Here is a 26302-nt window from a genome sequence, read left to right on the forward strand (position 1 = left end):
TAACAGTTAGGGTCAAAACCCCAGGAGAGTTTTGTACCTTATTTGCATAATGCACGTCACATCCCACCCTTGCGTAACTGATTAACGCTACGTTGACAAAGGGGATGCAAAGGCAATCCAACTGCCTATATGGAATTAGGTCACGCATCCAAAGCGTGACATCAGCGGCATTTCAATTGTTTCCCCTGAGAATTGTTTCTGCGTTTGAGTGATTAAACAAAAAAAAGCAGATTTTTTCAAGTGAAAGTAAGGATCAATATTAAAACTTAAATGAACAGAAATTATTACGATATGGGAAGGATACACCCTCCACAATACCTAACGTTACTTAGAATCGTAACGTAACGTTACTCTTAATGCTAACGTTACTTAGAATGTTCAAAAAGCTACCTAATTCTAGTTTAACGAACCTTATGTTTCAATTTTTGTTCGTAAAGGATTGGATTACACAGAATTGTTTTCTGACTTCAAACTGTCCAAATACTTTACTCCCCCCCTCCTTATGTGCAAATATATAGACCAAATTATATATTTTCCATCTATTCTGTCATTTGACTTTGTTCTTTCTTGCGCTAAGCTAAAAAAAAAACTCACGAAAACACCGGTTTGTTCTCGAGTTTTACATAGCGTAAACTTGAGTGAGTGGTGCATGATACACAAGTACCAAAATTTTCTTCCCTCTACGGAAAATAAGAATAAAAACCTCAAATAAAATTTTCAAATTTGGAAAGCCTTATTTTCCACGGGGGGGGGGGGTTGTTTACCGGGGGTATTTTCCACGAGGGGTATTTTCCGTGGAGGGGGTATTTTCCTCGGAAGCATTTTCCACGGGGGGGGGGGGGTAAAAACCTGGAACCATGAGGAGGATATCCCCTCCACAATACCTCGCTCTTCACGCTAACGTTATTTGGAATTTTCAAAAGCTTCTTATTCTGATTTAACGAACCTTGTGTTTTACTTGTTGTTTGTTAAATATTGGAATACAAAGTCATACTTTAGCATAAATCGCGAAGTATTTAAGAGGGGGGATCCTCCACATCCCACCACTGAAAATTCCTCCAGAGAAAATTCGCCTCCCCGGAAAATGTCCGTTTACTTCCAATAACAAATGCTATGCGTAAGCAATAGGTAACAGGTTTTCTTTTTTGAATAAAAAAAATAAATAAATAAATAAACAATTTTTTTTTAACTGAGAGTAAGGAACAACATTAAAACTTAAAACGAACAGAAATTATTCCGTATATGAAAGGAGTTGTTTTCTCTTCAAGGTCTCGCTCTTTACACTATAGTTTGACTCCATCACAACTCTACTTTTTAAAACAATGAAAACTTTAGAATTAAGAGCGAGGTGTTGAGTAGGGGACAACCCCTTTCATATAAGGAATAATTTCTGTTCGTTTTAAGTTTTAATATCGCTCCTTACTTTCAATTAAAAAAACTTGTTTTTTTTTATTTAATGTCTGAACGTTTTTCAACTAATGCAGGTTCGAATTTGTATCACCGTACATGAAAAATTAAAACAAAATTTGCTATTAATTTTGGGAGATTTATTCCGTATATGAAGGGTTATCCCCTCCTTATGACCTTTTTCTTTACGTTAAAGCTTTTAGCAATTTTGAAAAGCTTCTTATTCTAATTCAATAGCCCTCATGTTTCAGTAAACGCTCTTAAAAAATTATTCCATCATCTTCCACCTTGTCAAATTTTAAACTCTCCAGTTTAGTATTGAACTGCATTGAAAAGTATTTAAGTGGTCCTGAAAACCCTCTTCCGATCTTCTAGGACCATTATTTTTTAAAACGACCGCCCCTGGGAAAAAAACAATTAAACACGCATCTGTGATCTGTCTTCTGGCAAAATGTCTACGTTTTTACAGATAGGACCTTGAAACTTCTACAGTAGGGTTCTACAGTGGTCTCAGGCACCATCCTCTTTCCCCACTCTGCACCCACCGACACTATTTCATAACTAATGATTCGAAATTAAAAAAAAAGTTTACTATTCATATTAAACGGACCTTCTGTTTCAGGAGTCGCTCTTAAAGAATTGGGAAAAATAGTCAAAACTTAAGATTAATTAAAAGTATGCGTATACTAAAGTATACTAAATTATACTATAGTATATACTAAACTATACTATAGTACACGTAATAATTTCTGTCCATTTTAAGTTTCGATGTTGCTTCTTACTTTCAGTTAATTTTTTTTTTAATTTAATTTCTAATAGTTCTCAAATAATACCGAGAAATCTGGCCCTCCTCCAGGAAAAATTGCTTCCTCCATGGAGGAAGCAGGAGAAACATTCTACCGTGGAAAGTTCTTTTCACGTAAAAATACCCCCTCCAGGGAAATTCCCCCAACACATTTCCACTCTAGCTGAAGATTCCACCCAGAAAATTTCTTGGGGACGATCTCGGGTGAGAAGTGTTTCTTGCGCACTTTCATTTGAAAAATACTTTAATTTCTGATTGTTTTTAAAATTGTGCCAGTAATCTCCCCAGTGAAAAGTTTTCCAACGAAAAGCAAGCAAAAAGTTATTTACCAGCAAAAGTTTTTTTGGAGGGGGGGGGGTACAAAAGAAACTTAAAAACGCACCAAAAATGTGAAATTGATATCTACTTCCTTGTGATTACTGGCTATATTTCTGGTCTGCTGTTGTTCTGTAAGTAAAAAATCAGAGGCAACGCTATAGCGTTGCCTGTAGTAAACGCCATACTTCCCCAATGTTTTATAATTTATTTATTAATGTTTTTTTCCCAGAGGCATTTCATATGAAAGGGGTCGTGTTATAAACTTCAAAGTGGGCGCATTCGATTGGAAATCAAGAGTTCTAGTACCCTTTTTAAGGGTCAAAAGTGATTGGAAGGCAACTAACACCTCTCACGCCCACCATTTCCACAAACACATCCAATTCAAAGTTTGAGATAGCTATTTTGTTCTACGTAGTTGATTTTCACAGAGAAATTATGTTTTTGAGGAGGCCACTCCCCCCAGCCCTCAGGGCTAGGATTGTAAGTTATGCCCTAGGGGCATATAAGGTTTTTATAGAAAGTCTTTTCGTAGAGACTTAAAAAAGGGCTCATTCGATTGGAAATTCAAAGGGCTGGTTCCCATTTTGATAGTCAAAAGGGATTTGAAGGCAACTAACCCCCCTTCCACGCCCACCATTTCTCCAAACACATCCATTAAAAATTTTGAGATAGCCGTTTTTTCAACGTAGTTGAAAGTTCCGGAAATTATATCTTTGAGCAGGGCCCCCCCCCCCCCCCACAGTCTTCAGGGCAAGGGTTACCCCCCTCTCACGCCCACTTTTTCCCCAAACATCCAATCAAAATTTTGAGATAGCCATTTTGTTCAGCGTAAATTGAAAATTCTAAAAATTAGGTCTTTGAGGATGACAACCCCCCACAGCCCTCAGGGCAAGGGTTGCAAGCTATGCCCTGGGGGCATATAAGGTTTTGTAGAAAGCGTTTAAGAGCAAAAAGAGATTGGAGGGCACCGAGCTCCCCTCCCCTTCACGCCTTTTTTTTCTCAAACCCATCTGATAACAATTTTTAGATAGCTGTTTTTTTTTTTAAATAGTTCAAAGACCATATAACGAAAACTCCGGGTCGACACAGACGTCCAGGGCCCGAGGGCATGTGTTGTAATTTGTGCCCTGGGGGACTATATGGTTCTCATGGAAGGGATGCTCGTAAAAACTTTAGAGGGGGCTCATTTGATTAGAAAATGACATTTTTAGTTCAATTGTTGAGAGTCAAAAGAGACCGGTAGGTGATTAGCCCCCCACGCCCCTTTCTCCAAAAATACGTCAGATAGAAGTTTTGAGATAACCATTAAGTTAAAAATTGTTAGAAAGTCAGATAAAAAAAAAAAAAAAAATCAGGTGTCGACACAAGCGCCCAGGCACGGGGGCAGGCATTGTAAGTTGTGTCCTGGGGCATATATGGCTCTTACGAAAGGGATGATTGTATAAACTTCAGAGAGGGCTCATTTGATTGGAAATTGAAAGTTCGAGTTCACTTTTTAATATTCAAAAGAGATCCGGGGGCAACTAGCCGCCCCCCCCCCCACTGATTTGCATATTCAATCTAAGCATTACTCGCTTTAAAATCTATTTATTCATTTATATTATTACTTGTTGTATGTTTTTTGCTATGATTGTTTAATTACTTTATGTTCGTTTTTGGTTTCATTTATTCTTTAATAGTAATTTCTGGTCGTTTTGAGTTTTCTAACAGGTATTTGTATCTGCTGAGCTTAAGTTCAAAATAGCCTTTACTTTTATTTGAAAAACTTATTATTCGGAAAGTTTTTTTTTAATTAATAACATTAAACCCCAAAATGAGCAGAATTTATTCCTTACAGGAGGGGGATTGCCCCTCCTTATCCACACCTCCACCTCAGGGTCAAAGAAACTTCGGACTATGCTCATTAGATCAGAAATTGAGTGTTTTAGTCTTTTTTTTAAGTCCAAAGAGATTAGAGACCAACCAGCTGCGTGGGGGTGATATTTTCTGGGGGGAGGGGACACAAAAAAAAATCTAACCTGCATTAGGCTGGACTCTTATTACGTATATAAGGTTGGAGTAGCTTAAATACATTTGGCTCACTGTTTTTGTGCGGGAGGGGACGGGGGAGGTCAATTGTTTTTGGTTTTCTTAAAAAAAAGAATATTGTTTCTAGTTTTCTCATCCTTTCTTGCATTTTACTTGCTGTTCCATTCTTCTGGTTTTGTATTGCTTTAGTTTTTATTATTTATTTGCACTAATATAAATGAATAGATAAGTCTTAAAACGAGTTCAGCTAAAATTGAATATGCAAACTACACTTAAAATGAACAAAACCATCTTACTATTGTAGCATAAATGAAGCCTAAAACGAACAGAAACTAAGTAAACAATCATAGCAAACAAACATAAATGAATACATAAACCTTAAAACGAACAAAGCTTTCATTAAATATGCGAATCAAGATTGAAACGAACAAAAATCACTACAAACAGGAGTATGGGTACTGCCTCCTTCCCTAACTGTAAAAGTATAAAACCTACTGCGTCATTGGCACTTTACTGAAAATGAATTATATTACAAATATTTTATCAAATGCTTATTACAACATAAAAACAAAAATGTAACTACAGTAAAATTAAATTTTGAAATGATGGGCTTCTCAGCAGCTGATATCATTATATCTCAAATACTTAGTTTAATCTTATTTCCTCCCAAATTCACGACAAACTTAGTTTCACTACAAAAAAGAATTTAGCTAATGCCTTCTTCCCTAACTGTATAAACCTAAGGCTTAGTGCGTCATTGGCGCTTCACTGAAAGGGAATTGTATTACGAATAATTCCTTTTCTAGTTATTACAGTATTGAAATTAAAATAAAACTGCACAAGTCAAGTTTTAAATATTCAATTTTATTTATTATAAAAAAGAATTTACTTTTTAAGTTTTATTTATATAAATAGAGTTAAACCTTATTATTACAATGATACATGTTTTTCCTTCTTTAGAGGGTAAGAGCCCACATCTTGCGCCATTTTTGAATCAAGGACGATACTGTGCTGAAACCATTGGGAATTAAATCTAGTGAAAAATACCCCCTCCCCTAGAGCCTCAAAATCATCCTTAAGCTAACGAATTTATATCCTCCGTATCCAGCAGTCATAGGCGTTCCTTAAGCAAGGGGTATACTGTGGTTGAACCGTATGGGAATTAAATCTAGTGGAAAATGCCCCGATGCCCCCCCCCGCCTTAGAGCCTCAAAATCCTCCGTAAGCTAACGAATTTATCTCCACCGTATCCAGCTGTCATAGACGCTCCTTAAGCTAGAAGAACACTGTGGTGAAGCCGTATGGGAATTAAATCTAGTAGAAAATGTCCTCCTCCTCCCCTTAGAGCCTCAAAATTCTCCTTAAGCTAAGGAATTTATCTCCTCCGTATCCAACTGTCATAGACGTTCCATAAACATCTGGGTAAAAGAATCTACAGGAATGCAAAATATTACTTCTTTTTTCGGGTGAATCGAAAACAGTAAATAAAAGAAAACAGGATATGACTATAGCTTAATTGATTATTTTTTCAAGGGATGTGATTTGCTCAGTCCATTGTTGTAAACCTTACGACTAATGGGCCGTGTAGATAAAAAAAACAATGTGATTCACATTTTATTAAAAATAATAAAACATTTAGAATAGTTTCTTGGTCTTTTCCCAAAATATAAAAAATTAAAAAACGGAAAAAGTAATATCCATATTAAAAGAGTTTTTGGTATAAGGTAATTCCGAATATGTAACTTTTATAGATTGAGGTTATCTATTTCTTAAACGTAGAAAATTATCCATGCAACGAAAAAGTTGACTGGTAATGCTTAGTAAATCCAAGGAGAGAGAAAAGATATTTCGGACATTCACCGGTGAATGTTGACATTCACCAATTTTGCACAATCTCGGTGACATAAGACATGCAGTGAACCTTGAATATTGGCAGCTGAACCCTAAATTCCTGACAAGGAATAACAATAACTGAAATTTTAAAGAACTATTATAATTTATGCTACATTGGACCAAAAATGAGCAAAAATAAAGTGAATGAATCTTAAATGAATAATGCATGGTTACCCGATCCAGAGTTGTCAATCTTGCACTGTTTAGATATACAAAAATTAATATTTATTAAAAAATAACAAAAATGAACCCTAATTTTCTTAATTTTTTCTAAAATTTAAATAGGCACTATCTGTTCTTAAAATGTTTGGGGGAAAGTATTCACATGTAAAAAGAAATCTTAGTTCTTTATTTATTGAACACTGGAATAGAAAAGAGAATAGGGCAGTGATGAATTACGTAATGATAGGGCTACGTTTTAACGTTTAGGCTACAAAAAAAAAAAACTAATAAAAAGTTCGTGTAGTAAACTATGTTTTACTCTCTTGTACATATGGAAATAAAACTGTTTTTTAGAGGTTTTCTTTAATATTTTCATTTACAATTATATTTTTTTGCCAGGCTGAAAAACTTGAATTTTGTATTCTTGGGTTAAAAAGACTAAGTCACTTAAGACTAGGAATAAATTAAGGTAGCCAGAAGATCGATCAAGTAGATAGCTTTACTAGCCTGGGTAGTATTATTAGTAAAGATAGTGGTTCATGGGCGCCCATAAAGAGGGGGAGGGGGCTCGAGCCTCCCTCCCCCCCGTGGCTGAATCATGTTGCCTTATATTCGTATCAATTTAAAAACTTTTTCCACAAAACAAGTTTTTATAAGAAAAGTAATGAGCTCCATTAAGCCAAAAATGGGCAGAAATAAAGTCAAATAATCTTCAAAGCGTAAAACTACCACAAATAAATGAAACCAGTAAATAAATGAAATTCAAAACGAACAGAAATTAGAATAAATAGCCAAGTACAACTTATAACAAGCAAAAATTAACATTAGTAGGGCTGACAACCCCCATGCCTTTTCAAGATCAGAACATAATTTGCGCTTTACTGAAAACAGTATATTACATAGTATTTTTTAATTTAGTTTTATACCGCCTCAAGTTGACCTGAAAAATAAAATTTAATATCATTCCCAAAAGATTCTATCTATTCTTTTTGACAATCTGGATACACTTCACTATTTATTTATTTAAATTGTAAGAGAAGTAGTAATAGCATTAGCCCCTTAAAACTGCAACTTAATGCCCACAGTTGTTCTTAATATCTTGACAGAGTGTCTTATTGACAACCGTAAACACAATGCCTTTTAATTTAGTTTTAAAGTAGCATTTAGTTTTATAGCATAATGGGCCAATTACATAATTGGTGGGTGGTGGTTGACATGTCCAATATGCCTAAAGACATAGTTAATGGACCGTCCTAGGTTGCTGAACAAAATGGCTGTCTCAAAATTTTGACTGGATGTGTTTGGGAACGAAATGCCTTGAGAGACAGACTGATTGGCCTCCAATCTCTTTTTACTCTTAAAAAGGACACTAGAACTTTTAATTTTGTTTTTAATTAGCTCTTTTAAATGTTTCAATAATATTTCTAGCTATTATAGAGTCGTTCTGCCTATCATATTGCTTATGTGCCCTTTTGAAAAGCTGCATGCTTACAGTTTTTTCATGTAATTGAAACGCTTCCTAGAAGTTTCACCTTAATATTCTTAGCATCATTAGTTACAGTGACTGTAGTGCTGGTATTAAAAGTATACACATAGTGCCTTCTGGCTAGTTCAAAATCCCCCACAACTTACTCTTAAAGGTCTAACTTAATAAGACAAGTTGTTCCTAAGATATTGATTTGTCAACTTTTTGCAAGTGCAAATACTCATAGTTTGTTTTGATTTAGTTCAACATCCGCCTAAATATTCCTTATATTTAATTACTGAAGACGTTGTTATATGCTCTTTGGACTATTGGTTACAAAATGGCTGTCTTGCAATTTCGATCGAATGTCTTTGGGGGAAAGAGGATGTCAGGGAGGGGGGTATCCTCTAAAGTTCACAAGACCACCCCTCCTGTAAAAACATTACATGCCCCTGGGGCATAACTTTCAACCCTTACACCCGACTCTGGGGGGTTGTATCAACTCCAAAGGCTTTGTTATATGATCTTTGGACTATTTTTGAACAAATGGCTATCTCAAAATTTCTGTCGTATGCATTTGGGGAAAATATGACGTGGGGGGGGGGGATAGCTGCCCTCCGATAAATTTAACTCTTAAAAGGGCATTTAAAATCCCGATTTCCAATCCAATGAGCCCCATTAGAAGTTTATATGACCACACTTTCCATAAAAACCTTACATTCCCTTGGGTCATAACTGACAAACCTAGCTCCGAGGGGGGGGTGTGTCTCATCCTCAAAGACATAATGTCTGGACTTTCAAACTACGTCAAACAAAATAGCTATCTCAAAATGTTGATTGGAAGTGCTAGGGAAAATGATGGGTGGGGGGGGGGGCGGACTGGTTGCCCTCCAATCTCTTGACTATTAGTCAAAAGAGGACACTAGGTCTTTCAATTTACAGCCAAATGAACCATTTTTGAAGTTTGTTTGACAACCAATGACCATCTTAAAATTTATATCAGATGCATTTCGCGAAAATACAGCGTGTGTGTGAGTGGGGGGGGGCGAATATCTGCCCTCTGATCACTTTGGCTTTTGAAAAGAGCACTAACTTCTGAACACCAATCCAATGAGCCCTCTACAAAGTATATACAACCACTCTTTCTATAAAAAAAACCTTATATGCCCCAGGGCATAACGTATAACCCTTGCCCTGAGGGCTATGGGGGGACCTCAAAGACATAATTTCTGGACCTTTCAACTACGCTGAAAAAAATGTCTATCTGCGAATTTTGATTGGATGTGTTTGGAGAAAGGATTGGAATAGAAGGGGGGGGGGCTGGTTGACCTGCAATTACTTTTGACTGTTAAAAAGGCCACTAGAACTTCTGATTACCAATCCAATGATCCCCCTCCAAAGTTTACCTGACCACCCTTTTTATAAAGCCCTATATCCCTCCAGAGCATAACTTACAACCCTTGCCCTGAGGGTTGGGGGGAGTGTCATCATCAAAGTCATAAGTTCCGGACCTTTAAACTACGTTGAACAAAATGAATGGTTGTCTGAAAGTTCTGTTTTGATGTGCTTGGGGAAATGATTGGCGCTGGTTGCCCTCCAATCACTTTTGACTATTAAAAAGGGAACTAGCCGTCTCAATTTCCAATCGAATGAGATCTTTTTGAAGTTTCTACAGCATTTCTTTCTATAAGAAGTGGCCTGGTAAAAAAAAGACAAAAAATAAACAAATAATACATTGTGCCCACATCGCTCTTTACTTAGGCAGCGCTATTGCGCTGCCTATGATATTTTTGTTTTGTGATTTCTATTTTACAACATTGGAAGTGCCGATTAGACCAGGTAAGCCCCCGCCCCCCCTAAAATTCATATTATGGGCGCCCATGTAGTGGTTGCAGTGAAGGTGTAGAAAGTAGAATAGCCAAGGCCCAGGGTGTTTTTTGTCACAAAAAGTCTCCTTGGTTTGGACATGTTTTACAGATTAAGAATGACATAATGCCAAAATTGTGCTTTTTGGCCATCCAACTGGGGACAAACCGAAAGCAGGTCGTTCCCAAATGGGGTCGAAAGAGGTCATAAGGAAGGATTTGAAGGACACTGGGACGAAGGGGCTGAGGATTCAAATTGATTGAGGCGGAGGAGGAGTGTGTTCAGCTGAGTTGGTGTCAGGCGGCACGGGGCTGCTGTGAGTTATTAGTAGTAGTGGTAGTAATAGTATTTTTGAGTGTTTTTCAGTCAACCGGCAACCCAAAACCTCTGAGGGCAGTATTGCTGTTCACACTCCTCCATCCCAATTCATTCGAAGCTTTCCTCTGTACCCCCGTTTCATGAAGCTCCAATACATCCTTTTAAATATTTTCTTATGCCCTTTCCCTACCCTATTCAAGTACATCCTGCTTTTCCTTTGCCATAGAAGGTGGCTAACAAGCACCATCTTTGGAAATCTGTCATCGTTAATTCATAAAACATGCCGCTTTTAATTTCTATTATTTAAAAAAAAACTTTCCACAAAATAAGTTTTTCAAAAAAAAAAAAAATGAGCAAATCTCAAATCAAATAATCTACCAAGTGTAAAACTAGCGCAAATCAGCATCGATAAATAAATGAAACCCAAAACGAACAGAAATTACAATAAATAACCGAGTCGAAGTCAAAACGAGATGAAATTAACATGAGTAGGGCTCAAAACCCATATGCCTCCCCAAGGCCAGAACATAATTTGCACTTTACTGAAATATTTTTTTTAATGTTCTCACTGAAAAAAATACAAAGGAATTTGCATTGTCAGTTATAATATACATATGCCAATATTTATTCCTAAAAATGTTAATAATATTTGATTTATTAAAGTTATAAAACTGTAAACATTAAAAAAAATCCCGTAAACTGTAAATTATGTTCCGACCAATCCCCTGGATACGGCCTTGGGGCCTTTTCAAGTTTCTACGACAACTCCTTCGATATGGAGTGCACTGGTCTAAGACTAACAAACAGAAAAAAAGAAATAAAAACATAGTGCCAACATCGTTCTTTACTTAGGCAGTGCTATTGCGCTGCCTATGATACTCAAAATAACAAATGGAAGCAGGCCCAGATTTGCCAATAGGCCCACTAAGCCCGAGCCTAAGGGCACACAATGCCAGGGGGCACAATAAACTATCACTGAGTGATTTTTTTCTTAACAAAAACCAGACTGATGTGATTTATTGTCAAAGTGCCAGGTGCACTCCGCCGCCGCGCTGCCTATTCACAGACAAGTGATTTTAAAACTATACAGGAATTCCGTGGTCACTTCCAAACTGTCAGATGTCTGCCAAGAATGGCAGCTGAGAGTTCGATATCACGTCTCTCTTTCATTACTTTTGGCTCATCAGTTGCTTTCTGTTCAGTGTTTCCACTATCGTTGAATTTTTGGGGCTTTCCCCGAAAGTTCGTAAAAACGGAGTGCCCAAACCGCTTGGCCCTAGAAGCGTCAAAGCTTTAAATCCGGCCCTGCATGGAAGGCATATGACTTCTTATGTTAAGGAATATCTATAGCAAAATATAAAATTAAGAATCTATAAGGTGCTTTGAAGTTAAAAAAAAAGATGTTTGAATTGAGTTTCCCGAGTTTTGAAGTAAAAAAAAATAAAATAAAAAGACCGACTTTGTTGATTCGACATTGGAAAAATGGCTAAAAAATTCTTTTATAACAGGAATTACGACCTTCAAAAATTGAACGTATCTGCTTAAAATTAGAAGAATTGCTTATTATTTTTTTTCTCAGCCCGGAATCTGGTTCATCAAATTCATATACTTTGAAATACTCATTTTTAAAACCTAATTTTGACGCGTGTTTTTTGAAAAGCTCCAATGAATTAAAAAAACTCGAGATATCTTAAAAATAAACGCTTTTGTATTTGCTTCAATTCGTTTGATTTTCTCATGCATTGTCTTATTATAGTCAACACTGATGGAAAAATTGGTGCTGTGGGTTTCGTCTCCGTTATTAACCCTGAGGTCTACCCAGTGTCTTTAATTAAAGTTGACGAATATACTGGTGAGCCTATTCGACGCAAAGACGGTCTCTGTACACGGTGTCAACCTGGTAAGTAAATTTCTTTAAAACGAACCATTAATTAGCTCTCTATGATGTTCTAGTGCCAGGCTGGAACAAAAAGGAAAAAAAACAAAGGAAAAAGAAAAAAAGATGAACAATCCCACACATTAAAAAAAGTGATTTTCTTTGTTGTTCAAGCCAGGGAGCTGTAAGTCTCCTGAATACTGCTTTCGGCCATGGTGATTCGGATGGTGTGTTTTTTGTTTCAATCCGACGCCATTTTAGGGGTTTTGGGCTATTTTTTGAAATTCCTTTAATTTTTTTTTTAATTTAAAATTTTGCTTTTAAAATAAATTTAGATTATAGTTATCATTCCTGAATCAGCTAGAAATTACAGTTTTTTCTCGCTTGCCAGTTTTTTTTTTTGTAACGCGTTTTTTAAGTTTTGGTTACTATGGGTCTTGATTCATCCTTTACTAGATTGTAACTGCCGCTGCAACCATGATTCAAAGCGTGAAAACAGATTACTTTCCTATAACCAATGATTGTCCCCTTATGAGGAACCTAGTGAAGAACGAACCCCAGTCCAAAGTGAAAGTTTCAAAATCGTATTTTGAAAAAAAAAAAAAAAATCAAGCAAGGAAGAATCGTCATTTGAAGCTGATTTAGCAATGTCAACTACTATTTTGGTTAATCCTAATGGTAGAAGTTTGTTGCGAAAACAAGTCAGGTAATTTTGAAAAATAGCCTAAAATCCCACAAAAATGGTGTAGAATCTAAATTGAAACTATAATATTACAATCTCCGTAACCGAGAATCCCATATAGGAAAATTACAGTCCCCAAACGTGAGCAACAAGGGAAACCACTTTTTCGCATTGGAAGCAGTGATGTATCTCCTTTTTTATTATTGCTTCCTTTTTTGCTGGTCGTCGCTAGTGGGGCACTTGAAAATCGTAGAGAGGCGTTTAAAGGAAATTGACGTATCTAATGCCTTGCTTAGTTCTTTGTTAAAGTGTGCTTTAATTTCATTGGGGGATTACGTTTGTGACGTGTTTTCATAAACCAATCACATTATCCCTTAGTTTCTACAAATTCAGGAGACAAATGACCCCACCGTTTTAACATATGATAGAACAATGAAGCTATACAAAGAGCAAAATTGAAATATTTGAGTCTCAAGTTTTCTTTTTTATTACAGTCCCTCTGTAGTCTTCAGGTATAGAATGTTGTATGTAGGTATGTGCTATGTTCTTGAAAACGTGTATGTATCATCTCAATAAATATTATCTTATTGTGTAACATAAGATTTTATTGATCCAAGAGAAAACAAAACATTCAACTCCAAATACCCCCCACCCCCTCAAGGCTCTATGGCAGGAAATGAATGAAGGAAAAAAAGAGAAACAAATGAGACAAAGGCAAAAAAAAGAGAAATATAAAACACACACACTAAAAAGATAGAAACGAATCAGCCGCCAACTGACTGCTTGCCAAAACCAAGTGGAGCAAAGCGTCATGCCCAAAAAACAAAACACACTTCCGACTTGGACCAGAGATTTCAACCGCACGCGGACATTTAAAAAATGAAAGACAAGAAAAAGAAATAAGTAAAGAATAAATAAATGAATTATCTCCAATTCTGTTAAAGGCACAGAAGGAATGATGCCTTCTTACCAACTTAGGTAAAGTATTTGAGGCAGATTGAAGAGCAGGGGGTCGTATCCAATCTGTTCCCCTGTGTCTTTCAAATTGTCTACAAAACAGTATTGAAAATTGATAAAAGAAAATATTCAAGCGCTTTAAAGTTGGTCGAATAGAAAATGAAACTATTAGCGCCACTAATTTTGTAGTATGCCACCCAGTAGAACTAGAAAAATTCAACACAAAATTAAATTGCGTGTAATTTTTAATGTTTACATTTTAATTCACGTTTGAATTTTAGTTAAAGATCTAACTATCTTTGGAAGTACCCTGACTTTTTTTTGAATAGGGAGGCTATTTTTTTTTAACTATTGTTTTCTTTAAAATAGAATAATTGAGAATTTGCCCGCATGAAGGACATGTACTAATCTTAACGCGATGCGGCTCCTTAAGAATCACCCTGTCTCGTCCATATAAACCTTTTTAGTTTGTGTGGCCAAACTATTTAGAATTGACTGGGCGGTATTGCCGTAGCTTGTAGAGCTTAAATAAAAGATCTGAATTAAAACAGAAAACTAAAAGCTTGCACCCACTTTCCCGGGATTCTTAGAAAACGCATTTAACTTCTTGTGTTTTGCCGGAGATAGATATTCAGTTTTAATGAAACTTGCATCGTCAGAAAGTGTGAATTTGTTTTTTGATATTATTTTTTAAGCCGAGTTTTACTTTTAAAATTCAGGAAAGGGCAATCCCTAAATGTTCTAATATACTTGCTTGGAAAACGTTAAAAATCAGCTCGAAAAAATTTTCATTTGAGTAATTTGGCTGTCTGGGAGTTCCCTACGGTGAGACCCGCTTTCATTGACAAGCTCGCCGAAGTCAAATTTCACAGAGGAATTTCAAGACAGCTCTCGATGATAGCTAGTCCCCTGAGAGAATTCACTAATGCACTCTTTGTCTTTACGACAGTCAGCCGACGCTGAGGCTCGCAAAATGACTAACGTACAAAAGGCCGTATCCAAGGGGGAGGATATTGGATTTGACTCCCCGACCACCCTAAAACTTTTGTCCTAATCGTAAAAAATGCATATAAACAAATTTGTTTATACGTTATTTAAAGGGTCTTTTTTTGTAAAAAAAAAAAAAAAAAATCAATTACGAAAACAATAATGATAATTTTTATTCTTTTTTCACTGCTTTACATTTGGGCAGATCCAATTAAATTGAAAGCACCTCTGAAAATCCTGTAATTAGAATTTTCTGAATGTGAAGCAAGAATTATGTTTTCACATCGTTTAGATCAAAAGAGAATGTAAGTAAACAAAAGTTCTTTGAGACGTAATTAAAACCACTTTGCTCATCCAGTGTTTCTAACTAAAATCAGTTAGTTAATTATGGAAGTCTAAAAAAAAAATACAGTTTTTTCTTTTTTATCTGTTTCTCTTTTTGCTTTATGTTAAGTCAAAACGAAGAAAAAGCTACTTTTGCTGACAGATCATTATGGTCAGCCTGTTATTGTAGTTCCTTAGACTAAACTGCATTTCTATTTTAGAAACTATCTATATAACCCTAATTGAAAATTAACGGTAAGAAAATTAAATTAATACACGCATTTATTATTGTTAAAGAAAAAATAAACAATTAAGGCTAATTTGAGAATAGGAGCCTGAAAACCCTCAAATATGACGTGACGTGACGTCATTTCAAAATAAAACGTGATATGACGTGAAGTCAATTCAAGATAAGAAGTGCGCTCACTATTGTCGTAAAGCCATTGACTAGAGGTTTTCTGTCTCCTTCTTAAAAACTGGTGACAATCGTATTTTGCATGGACGGCACTGTTGTGTCCTTTTTATTCCCCCTTTTATATCATAATAACTGAATTACATATTCTTAAGAAAAACTTCATTAAGAAAAAAATATTGCTTAACTTAATTTAACAGTAAAGAGAAAAAACTTAAAAGTAAACTTCTACTCTAAAAGTAAGTAAAAGAAAAGTATTAAAAGTTGTTTATATGCAGTTTTGTTACGTTTTTACGAGTCGGACAAAAATCTCGGGGAGGGGTGTCAAACCCGGAAGCCACCCTCCCCCACCTGGATGCACCCTTGGATTAGTTTGATATTTTCCCCCCAAACAATGGTGAATTACTAGTTTCCGCCTTTGTTTGTGTTTTTATTAGCATTTATTACCTATTACCTATTTATTACCCATTAGTTTTAATACCTATTAGCAGGCTACTCGAAAATTATAGTGAGGTCTATGATTTGGTATAATTTGGCATCAGAGTTCAGTGTTTGGTAGTTTTTTTAAATGTTTTTTTTTAACATTGAGTTCAACCCATGTGATTTATTCCATATAGGCTCAAAAAGCTTTAAAAGCGTATGCAAAATTTATTTATATGCATTTTTGTTACATTTTTGCGACAAACATCTCGGGGGGTATAAAGAAATGGAAAAAACAGAAAAAACAACAAATGGGAGTAAGACTCCCATGGTTGAAATTCCTCTTTAATATTTTTTTCCCTATTACGGTTTTACTACCATTTGTGTTTTTTCTTTTTTTTCCATTTCTTTATACCCCCATTTTCAACAGATCTTCATCTTTCTCCTCTTTAATGTTTTTTTTTCTTTTTTTTACTATTACGGTTTTACTCCCATTTTTTGCTTTTTCTGTTTTTTTTTCCATTTCTTTATACCTTCTCTTCATCAGCTCTTCATCTTTCTCCTCTTTATTTTTTTTTTCGTTTTTTTTTTATTAAAGCTTTACTCCCATTTGTTGTTTTTTCTGTTTTTTCCATTTCTTTATACCCTCCTCTTCATCAGCTCTTCATCTTTCTCATCTTTAATTTTTTTTTCTTTTTTTCCTATTACGGTTTTACTCCCATTTGTTATTTTTTCTTTTTTTTCCATTTCTTTATACCCCCCTCTTCATCAGCTTTTCATCTTTCTCCTCTTTAATGTTTTTTTCTTTTTTTCTATTACGTTTTTACTCCCATTTGTTGTTTTTTCTGCTTTTTACATTTCTTTATACCCCCCTCTTCATCAGCTTTTCATCTTTCTCCTCTTTAATGTTTTTTTCTTTTTTCCTATTAAGGTTTTACTCCCATTTGTTATTTTTTGTGTTTTTTTCCCTTTCTTTATACCCCCCTCTTCATCAGCTCTTCATCTTTCTCCTCTTTAATGTATTTTTTTTATTTTTTTCCTATTACTGTTTTACTCACATTTTTTGTTTTTTTCTGTTTTTTTTTTCATTTCTTTATACCCCCCTCTTCATCAGCTCTTCATCTTTCTCCTCTTTAATGTTTTTTTCTTTTTTTTCCTATTAAGGTTTTACTCCCATTTGTTGTTTTTTATGTTTTTTCCATTTCTTTATACCCCCCTCTTCATCAGCTTTTCATCTTTCTCCTCTTTAATGTTTTTTTTTTTTTTTTTCTATTACGTTTTACTCCCATTTGTTGTTTTTTCTGTTTTTTTCTTTTTTTTCCATTTATTTATACCCTCCCCCCTCTTCATCAGCTCTTCATCTTTCTTCTCTTTAATGTTTTTTTTCTTTTTTACCTATTACGATTTTACTCCGATTTGTTGTTTTTTCAATTTCTTTATACCCCCTTCTTCATCAGCTCTTCATCTTTCTCCTCTTTAGTGTTTTTTTCTATTTTGTCCTATTACGGTTTTACTCCCAGTTGTTGTTTTTTCTGTTTCTTTTTTCATTTCCTTATACCCCCCCTCTTCATCAGCTCTTCATCTTTCTCCTCTTTAATGATTTTTTTATTTTTTTTCCTATTACAGTTTTACTCCCGTTTGTTGTTTTTTCTGTGTTTTTTTCATTTCTTTATACCCCCTGTTCATCAGCTATTCATGTTTCTCCTCTTTAATGTTTTTTTCTTTTTTTCCTATTGAGGTTTCACTCCCATTGTTTGTTTTTTCTGTTTTTTCCATTTCTTTATACCCTCCTCTTCATCAGCTCTTCATCTTTCTCATCTTTAATGTTTTTTTTTCTTTTTTTCCTATTAAGGTTTTACTCCCATTTGTTATTTTTTCTGGTTTTTTTTCCATTCTTTATACCCCCCGAAATGTTTGTCACCAAAATGTGACAAAAATGCATATAACTAAATTTTCCATAGGCTTTTAAAGATTTTTGAGCCTATATGGAATAAATCACATGGGTTGAACTCAAGTATGTTGCGTAACCTAAAATGGAGGGGACTTTTTCTTAGAAATGTCCTTGTGAGGGCAAAAATAGTTCAAGTTGTGTATGGATTAACCGCATGCTAAATTTGGAGATTTTAAGATGTTTTTTCTTATTCTATGTTATAAATTTCCGCAAGAAATAAGAACAAAAAAACATAAAACATAAAAAAGCTGCGTACGTCCCTGGCAGTTATCAAACAGTTCGAGGTAATGAAATATATGCAAGGAGTGACACGGCTCAATATTAACTGATAGTCTAGAAGAACATAATTTTTATTCCTATAGATATATTAAAAGAATCAAACTTTAATGCTGATTTCAAATATATAAGTTTTATAAAGTATGGTTTTACACCTCAATAGGAACGCGGCTAAAAAAACTTGCCTTATTTTTGAAAAAAACGGGGAAATACCATCTAAAAGTTACAGAACCTTAATGAAAATCATAGAATCTTCACCATCAGATTCAGCGTATCAGAGAACTCTACTGTAGAGGTTTCAAGCACCTATCTACAAAAATGTGGAATTTTGCATTTTTTGCCAGAAGAATGATCACGGATGCGTGTTTATTTGTTTTTTTGTTTTTTTTCCCAGGGGTGATCGTATCGACTCAGTGGTCCTAGAATATCGTGGGAGGGCTCATTGGAACGGACTCTAATGCACATAGCTTTTATTCTTTTTGGAAAAAAAAAACTGAAAACATCAAGTATAATTTGGTAAAAGTCGGGAAGTTAAAAGCCGGAAAAGAATATCTGGCGAACTGTACTCCTTCTACAGTCATGATTCTTCAGTACAGCCATTAAAACTAGAATGAGAATTTTAAAATTAATGGTTGTATGTTATTGTAAGTCTCTTTTCTTTTATATATTTATGTTTTACTGAGGACGGCCCTTGGACATAGGGTCGAAATATTCATTTAAATATAGAATTCCACTTGTCTTGCGAAAAGAATTCCCTATTATTCTTCTTGTTGTTGATGTTTATGATGGAAAGGCAGTGCGGTCTTCGTCGCTATTTAAGAGACTGGATTTTGGAAATTTTGAAAAGTAGGTATTATTTAGATATAAATAATATTGGCACGTTCTTCCGGGTAGGCATGAGGCATCGTGGAGGTTTTCTTGAGTATTCAGTTTCAGAGTTTTGTCAGTTTACGTTTTGTTGTTGTGTTTTTTTGCTTGTTTGTTATGTGTCACCATGCTTTCATGTGAATAAATCTATCTATCTATTATATCTTCATTTTCTAATATTGTAAAAAAAAAATCCTTCTAAGAGAAAATCAACCGACGCCATCTAGTCTTACTTAGCAAAATCGTTAGGTTGATCATAAAAATATTGATAATGTTTTTTTTTTTTTTTTTTAATTTGGTTCCAACTGGGCAAGAGAAAAAAAAATCAATACAATCTTGTCGTTTTTTTTTTATTCACCTCATCTCCCCATTTTCTCCAATTTTAAAAAAAAAAAAAAAAAAAAAAAAAAACTTCGAGAAAAACAACCCATGTTATCTAGCCACACCCAGCAAAATCATTAGGAACATGAAAATGCTACTAGTATTTTGTTGCTTTTTCTCACTTTGCTTAACTTTCGGTCAGAGAAAAAAAAATACATTCAATACATTCTTCTTATATTTTTTTTTTCATATTTCCTCTCTATTTTCTCATATCCTATCTCTATTTTTCATAAAATATTGGGCCGGATCAAAGAATACACTGAGTCAAAATCTGGACAAATAGACAACAGACCAAATATATGTTGTTGTTTTTTTTTTTTTTTTTTTTTTTTTTTTTTTTTTTTCTTAATTGGATGTCTAAAGATATCGAGCAACTAGATTGAAGGCTTTAACGTTCATATACAGTTCGTTCGTTGTAATTAAAGAGCAACTCGTATAGGTATTCACCACAGTTCATATAATTATCCAGTAAGCTTATCGCAGATCATTTCTGGTCTTCGTTCTCGGTGCGAACAAAAAGCTCCTCCCACTTCTTTCTGCATTAGCGGGTTAGTCTGTTTCCGATTGTTTCCAACAAAGTGCATTATTCGTAATAGCGGGTTTTCACTTGTTTCCGATTAGATCACAGTCTGACTTGTCTACCCGTGAAAAGATCTGATGCCGCCTATGTTTCTATCTGCAAAAACGTTCTCTAGAGCACTCGCACCTTGGTCCGGGTTTTTATTATGGGTGAGATAGGGAAAGATCATACTGTATAATTATATAAACTGTGGTATTCACTAAGAGACTCTTCTTTTTTTGATAATAGATGTAAAATGTTGTTTTGTTACTTTCTTTTTATTAAAATGTCGTTTTTCTGCACTTGGTGGTTATCCTGGATTTATAGACTTCAAGCTTTAGATATACCAAAATTACATCTGGCCGTTCTTGCTCCCAAGTCCCCCTACCAAATGTTTATTTTTTTTTATTTTTTCCAAAAAATACAAATATTCTCTTATTTTTGGGGTTAAGCTATTTTAAATTTTCCCACTGAATTGTCCCCCCTTCCGTAGAGATTGAATATCGTATTTAGGGTAATTACAATTCGACTTTGAAAAAGTCACAAAATATCGTTGTTTTCTTATGTAAATGATAGAAAAAAGTCCTGAATTATAGACCTGAATTTATGTAAATATTATTTCTATTTAAGGTGAAACTGGGATGTTTGTTGGAAAGATTGTTAGGAACCATCCTGTAAGAGACTTCCATGGATATGCAGATGAAGGTGCCACTAAAAAGAAAGTATTAGAGGATGTATTCGAAAAAGGAGATGTCTATTTTTTATCAGGTAAGCTTTTATTTATTTCTTAAAAATAAACAAAATAGGCCAAAGAAAAGGAATAGTACCAACTTAAACTATCCTAAAGCCCCGTTAATTGGTTTGTGGCTTTCTTAAATTGTGGCCCGTTAATTGGTGGCTTTCTTAATTGGCAAATAACAGTAATGTGAATCCTTCGTTTTTTGGGCAATTACATGAATAAGACGTATAGCGGTAACAGAACGCTGTTCTGATTAGCCTTAGTATTGAAACAGTATTACATGTTTGGAATGGCTTACTTTGGAAGAAGAGGAAGGTGTGGTCTGTTCTAATCGTCTTAGTTTATCCAATTTTGTTCAACCACTCACCGAGAACTGCTCCGTTCTTTTCATGTAAGACTAATGTGTATCATCCCTAGTCAACGTAGCCATGTATATATTAAGCAATTTATTAAACTGCTTATTAAAGTTTATTAAATTTGTTTATCCAGTTTATTCATCTGGGGTTAATCATGTGCACAATTCATCTAATGAAGAAAGAGAATAGCGTTCAGTAGGACAGTATTTATAGAACGACTAATGGACCATATGCGTCTGTAGAACTAAGAAATTTGTTTGCAAATCAGAAAATATTTGGAATTAATAAACTTCAATATATTACGGATATCCTGTGGGGTAGCCTAACTTCTGGAAATAGAATTATACTGAGTTCCATCCATGGAACTCACGGATTTTTTGTCCATGGTAATGGTTATTAATATAAGCTATGGACTAAAGCTATTTGTAATCAAATACGTCAAAATGGCGTGCTTGTGACACTTTGAGCGGCTAGACCTTGCAACCATAAGGAAGAACAGATATTATAATGACCCTAACTCAGTGTATTATTTCAGCTCTCTTTCAGAGTAGTTTTTTTTAGTTCCAGAAATACTTAAAAAAAATAAAAGTTCGCACGCTGACCAATGGTCTGCGTAGAACAGGTACTGGTCTACTGATTTTCTATACTGATCTTAGCTTCCGGTGTTTTTCCCTCAGATTTTCTCGAGGTACCGATTTATAGCTGTGTCGACTCTGGCTGAGCTTACAGAGTCACATCATTGACCCACGTTCCAAACCAAATAAACAGCGACACCAGGATTCGAACACCTGTCCTCGGGATTTCGAGTCTAGAGCGCTAACCACTCGGCTAAGACAGTCTCAGAAACACTTGCTAGATATCTCGTTTCATACTTCCAGCTTCTACAAATCGGTTTATTAAGTATCCAGGTACTTGCGAGGGTATCAATTCACAAAAATATGTGTTTTTTTCAAAATCTATAGGGCCATTTTTTTCAATGATATACCAAAAAAAGGCATTTTTCAAAGTCTAGGGTCCCAGTTGACGCCCCTGGGTATTTGAAACCACCTTCAGCTGGATCCAGGCTGTGCCTTTGCACTTATTCAGTTTTCTTCTTCTTCGTGTTCTCTGGAGTTCATCAAGGATAGCAAAGGCACCAAATTAGGAAAACATAGGTGAGAGAGGCAATTTTTTTTTTTTTTGGTTTTTGGAGTGAAGATTCGAAAAAAAATTGTATCTTCAGATCCAGGAAAGGGTCAATTTTTTCAAGGCAATTACAAAGAAAAAAATTATCTTTCAAAATCTGGGGTGCACTTTACCCCTCGTGTCCCCATTTGGCTCCCATAGCGACTCCTGCCGTATTGCGACTGTGCTGCTGGAATTCTCTCAGAGAGGATAGGAATAGATAAAGGTTTCGTCTATGACTACCAACATTCCCAAAAAGAGGGACAATGATGAAAATGACCCCAATTGCCCAAGAACCCTATACCGTAAGCTATTTACTGAAAACAGACTTTTACTCTCTCTCTCTCTCTCCCTCCCCCCCTCTCTCTCTCATTCTTTCTCTCTCTCTCTCTCTCTCTCTCTCTCTCTCTCTCTCTCTCTCTCCCTCTCCCTCCCTCTCTACTCTCTCTCTCTCTCTTTCTTTCTTTTCGGAGGCCAAAGAGGGTTGAAAAGGGAAGCAATGTCCTATGTTACGAGTATATATGTCTATTTGTTCTTCCTTTCTTTATCAGGTGGCTTAATTTTTTCGCTTGATATTTGTTTTAATTTTTTGTGGTTGCAGGTGACATAATGATGATGGATGAACTCGGCTACCTCTTTTTTAAGGATCGTACTGGAGACACTTTCCGTTGGAGGGGTGAAAATGTTTCAACTACTGAAGTAGAATCTGTTGTTATGAACGTTGCCAAACTTAAATGTGCTACTGTCTACGGAGTGGAAGTTCCAGGTACTTAAAGATGATAGTTCTAAAGTTTTTTTTTTGTTTTGATTTCATGTTTCCCAAATACTTTTCTTAACATTGAAGCGAAAGTATACTCAAAATGTGTGAAATTTTTAACAATACAGTGAAATTTTACCTTTTTTTTATATATTTTCGTTTCAATTATAAATGACAAGCCAGTGTGGTCTAAGTAATCATCAACGTTGAAGAATTTAAAAAAAATGTTCTATGCAGAAAACGTTAATCCTTCATTAACGGGGGTATATGAAGGGGGTATATGCTCCCCCCTTAGATATTGAAAAACGCTCTCTTTGGAAAATTTTCATTGAAAACGTCTTACTTTGGTATTTTCATTAAAAAAATTGAAAAAACGATAAATCTTCCTATATATTCTGAAAAATACATTTTGCTCCCCTCTCAATTTTGTGAATTGGCGCCACTGCTTCAGCTATTCAATGAAAAACTACCCATCTTTTGATACTTAGGTCTTCTCTTCCCACGCCGGGTGGAGCATAAGGCGACAACGATTCCTCTCCATGATGACCTCTCGAGTGCTTCATGCCAAAGATCCTCCATTGATGATCTTTGCAGTGCAGCATCATTCTCCAAACATCGTCCTGTTGTAGTTATTGTTGTCATCCATGCCTCCGAATACCGGGAGGGACCCAGCGGTGCACATCGTAAACATGAAATCCGGTCCGATGCCTATTCGTTGTCGTTTAATAAATTTTCAAATCTTTTACGGAGATAGGTGATTAGTCTATCGCCAAACCGTCCTCCCGCACTGGCTTGGGACAGATCAGTCTTGTCCAGCTACTTAATATTTTTAACTAGCTAGCAAAATAATGATTGGTCTAACGCCATTCCATGTTTGAACGGACAGCTTCAGAAAAGTATCATTTGATCTCAATGTTCGTAGGATGTGATCAAATCCCAGAAAGTTGGGTGGATTATTTCGCTAAACCTGTGGTAGAACAATGGATTGATCTCTGTGTAACAGTACGGGGCCTGGGTGTCGACGTTTTCATTGACAAATTCTCAGTTTAGAAATTTACCTTTTTCTCCAGATTCTCATTTGCGCAGGTCATTTTCGAAAATAAAATAATATTAGGAATGAAATAATGAATAAATAATGTTTAATGGAATGGTGTAGAAATAATGTAGTACAAAATCAAATATTTTAGTGAAGTATATTCCACAAAAACAAAGTTATTTTTAAGATGTTCTTACTCAAAAACTTTTTTGTGCTTACTCGAAATTTTATGCAAAAACTTTTACTGGTATTTGGCAACAATGACTCTAATCATGGGGTTATTTTGGCCTCCCTTTCTGACATACGGTTAAAGAAGATGTTATTGGCTAAAAAGAAAAATGTGACGTAATAAAAATGAGCCAATTGAACTAAAGCAGACTTAAACACGAGAGTAAGCTGCAGCAATTCGCATGATTTCTAAGATTATTTTACTGAATTCCATCCTTGTTTAATTAGTTTAATGATTTATTAATTGACAGGCCAACACATTTTTATATACAGATTATATAGAAAAACAGATTTTTTTTTCTCTAATGATAGTAAAGAGTGACATTAAAATTTAGAACTAACAATATTTTTTTTTTTCCAATTTACCTTGTCTTAGACCTTAGATCCTCCTGTGCCTTCAGAGACGCTTAGGGCATCCTAGAAGAGTTTTCAGTCCTCTCTCATCGCTGTGATCGCCCAGCCATCCTCTCATTTGGGTTGGATTGAGGGAGCTGCGTCGTAGGGTGGTTTTGGGGCGTTCTCTTCTTCTGGTACCACGTGGCTTCCACTGAAGTACGACCTCCGGTAGTTGAGGTTCGCGCATGTGGATGACACGCTCGAGGTATCTCCACTTCCTATATTTAATCACTTCGGTTATCAGTTGCTGGGATGTCTTCTGTCGTGCAGTAGCTTTCGTTACTTTTTGGGACCAGCGGATATTTAGAAAACACCTTAAACACAAGCTTTCGAAGGCGATGAGTTTCTTTTCAAGTTATTGATCTAGGTGCCAAGTTTCAGAACCATAGCAAAGCGTCGAGAGAACGATGCTGTTGAACAGCCTCAACTTCAGTCGGAGAGAGTACTTCTGGCTGCGCCAAGTTAGAGACAGCTTCCTGAAGGATGCATTAGCCTGGTCGATTCTTAGCTTGACTTCTCGCTGACACGATCCTAAATTGTGGATGGTACTTCCTAAGTACTTGAACTCCACGACTTGCTCTATCGTCTGGTTATCGCATCGGAAGATGAGTAGAGATCCAGTGTTTGCCTTGAAATTGAAGAGTATCTAAAATACATAAAGAAAATTACAAAAAATGCTTCAACAAATGAAATAAAGCAACAATCTACAGTAGGCTGCAATAACATATATAGGTATGTAAAACAAATAATTTATCTTTTTTCCATTTAAAGGCTTAGTATTTTAATTAGTTTAATAATTTATTGATTGATACATATATTAATAATATACAGTTAAAATAAGAAAACATTTTTTTCTCAAATGAAAGTAAAGAGCAAGATTATTCTGTATATGAGGGGGCTGCCGCTTCCTAATGGCAAAGAGGGTTTAACTTTACGGGTAGTTTTTTGCATTTTCATCACTATTTTTCTACAAGATTTGTTAAATGTTACTATTAGAGTTTTGGCAAGGAAATTGTAGCCTTTTGTGATCTTGGCTATTGATTCAGACTCAAGGCTGTATCTAGGGGGGGGGGGGTCGAGGGTTTGCCCCCCCCCCCATCCCCCTGAATGTTTTGTCCAAATCGTAAAAACGTTTCAAAAACGAATATAAACAAATTTTTGATGCGTTTTTTAAGTTTTTTCTGTACCCCTTCCTCCCCCCCCTCCCCCGAAAAAATCTTTTTGTAAAATCCTCCCCGAAAGAAAAACCTGGATACGACCCTGTTCAGATTTTTTATTTTAAACGTTTTTTAATATAACCAGATTATTTACATTCTTTGCTTTTAAATGCTTTTAAATCGGCCTATCTTGCGCCCCCCCCCCATAAAAAAGGTCCGGAATCCGCCCCTGTCGGGAAGGCTTTGATCCTACTAACATGGCCAACCCGAATAAGGGTTTTGGGGAGCATTTTAGGGTGCGACGCAAATATAAGATATAATGAACAGATTACGCAGTTAAAGCTACAAAAAACTCTTCCGTGTCACCAAACCATCTGAACTTACCATTAGGCTAGTTACTTCCAGTCATTTATTTATTATATCATGTGCTTATCGCATTAAAAGTTTACATTAGGTATCGGCAGCACCGTATCTAGACGGGGATGGAAACCCGGTTTGACCCCAGTGAGCTAGTG

The 26302-nt window shown here is 35.5% G+C and overlaps 1 protein-coding gene across 5 annotated transcripts in view; it reads left to right on the plus strand.

Moving 5' to 3' along the window:
* LOC148939530 (long-chain fatty acid transport protein 4-like) overlaps positions 1 to 26302 on the plus strand; it is a 192937-nt gene that overhangs the window by 96426 nt on the left and 70209 nt on the right. For all 5 annotated transcript variants that reach the window (XM_089107194.1, XM_089107193.1, XM_089107195.1 and 2 more), the window contains 3 exons: positions 12019 to 12162; positions 20585 to 20722; positions 22815 to 22979. In XM_089107194.1, coding sequence (XP_088963320.1) covers positions 12019 to 12162; positions 20585 to 20722; positions 22815 to 22979 — 447 coding nt within the window. The remainder of the gene's footprint in view (positions 1 to 12018; positions 12163 to 20584; positions 20723 to 22814; positions 22980 to 26302) is intronic.

Source organism: Artemia sp. Qi Xiang Cuo, chromosome 21, assembly GCF_049724085.1.
Source record: "Artemia sp. Qi Xiang Cuo chromosome 21, ASM4972408v1, whole genome shotgun sequence".
In the NCBI taxonomy this organism is placed as follows: domain Eukaryota; kingdom Metazoa; phylum Arthropoda; class Branchiopoda; order Anostraca; family Artemiidae; genus Artemia; species Artemia sp. Qi Xiang Cuo.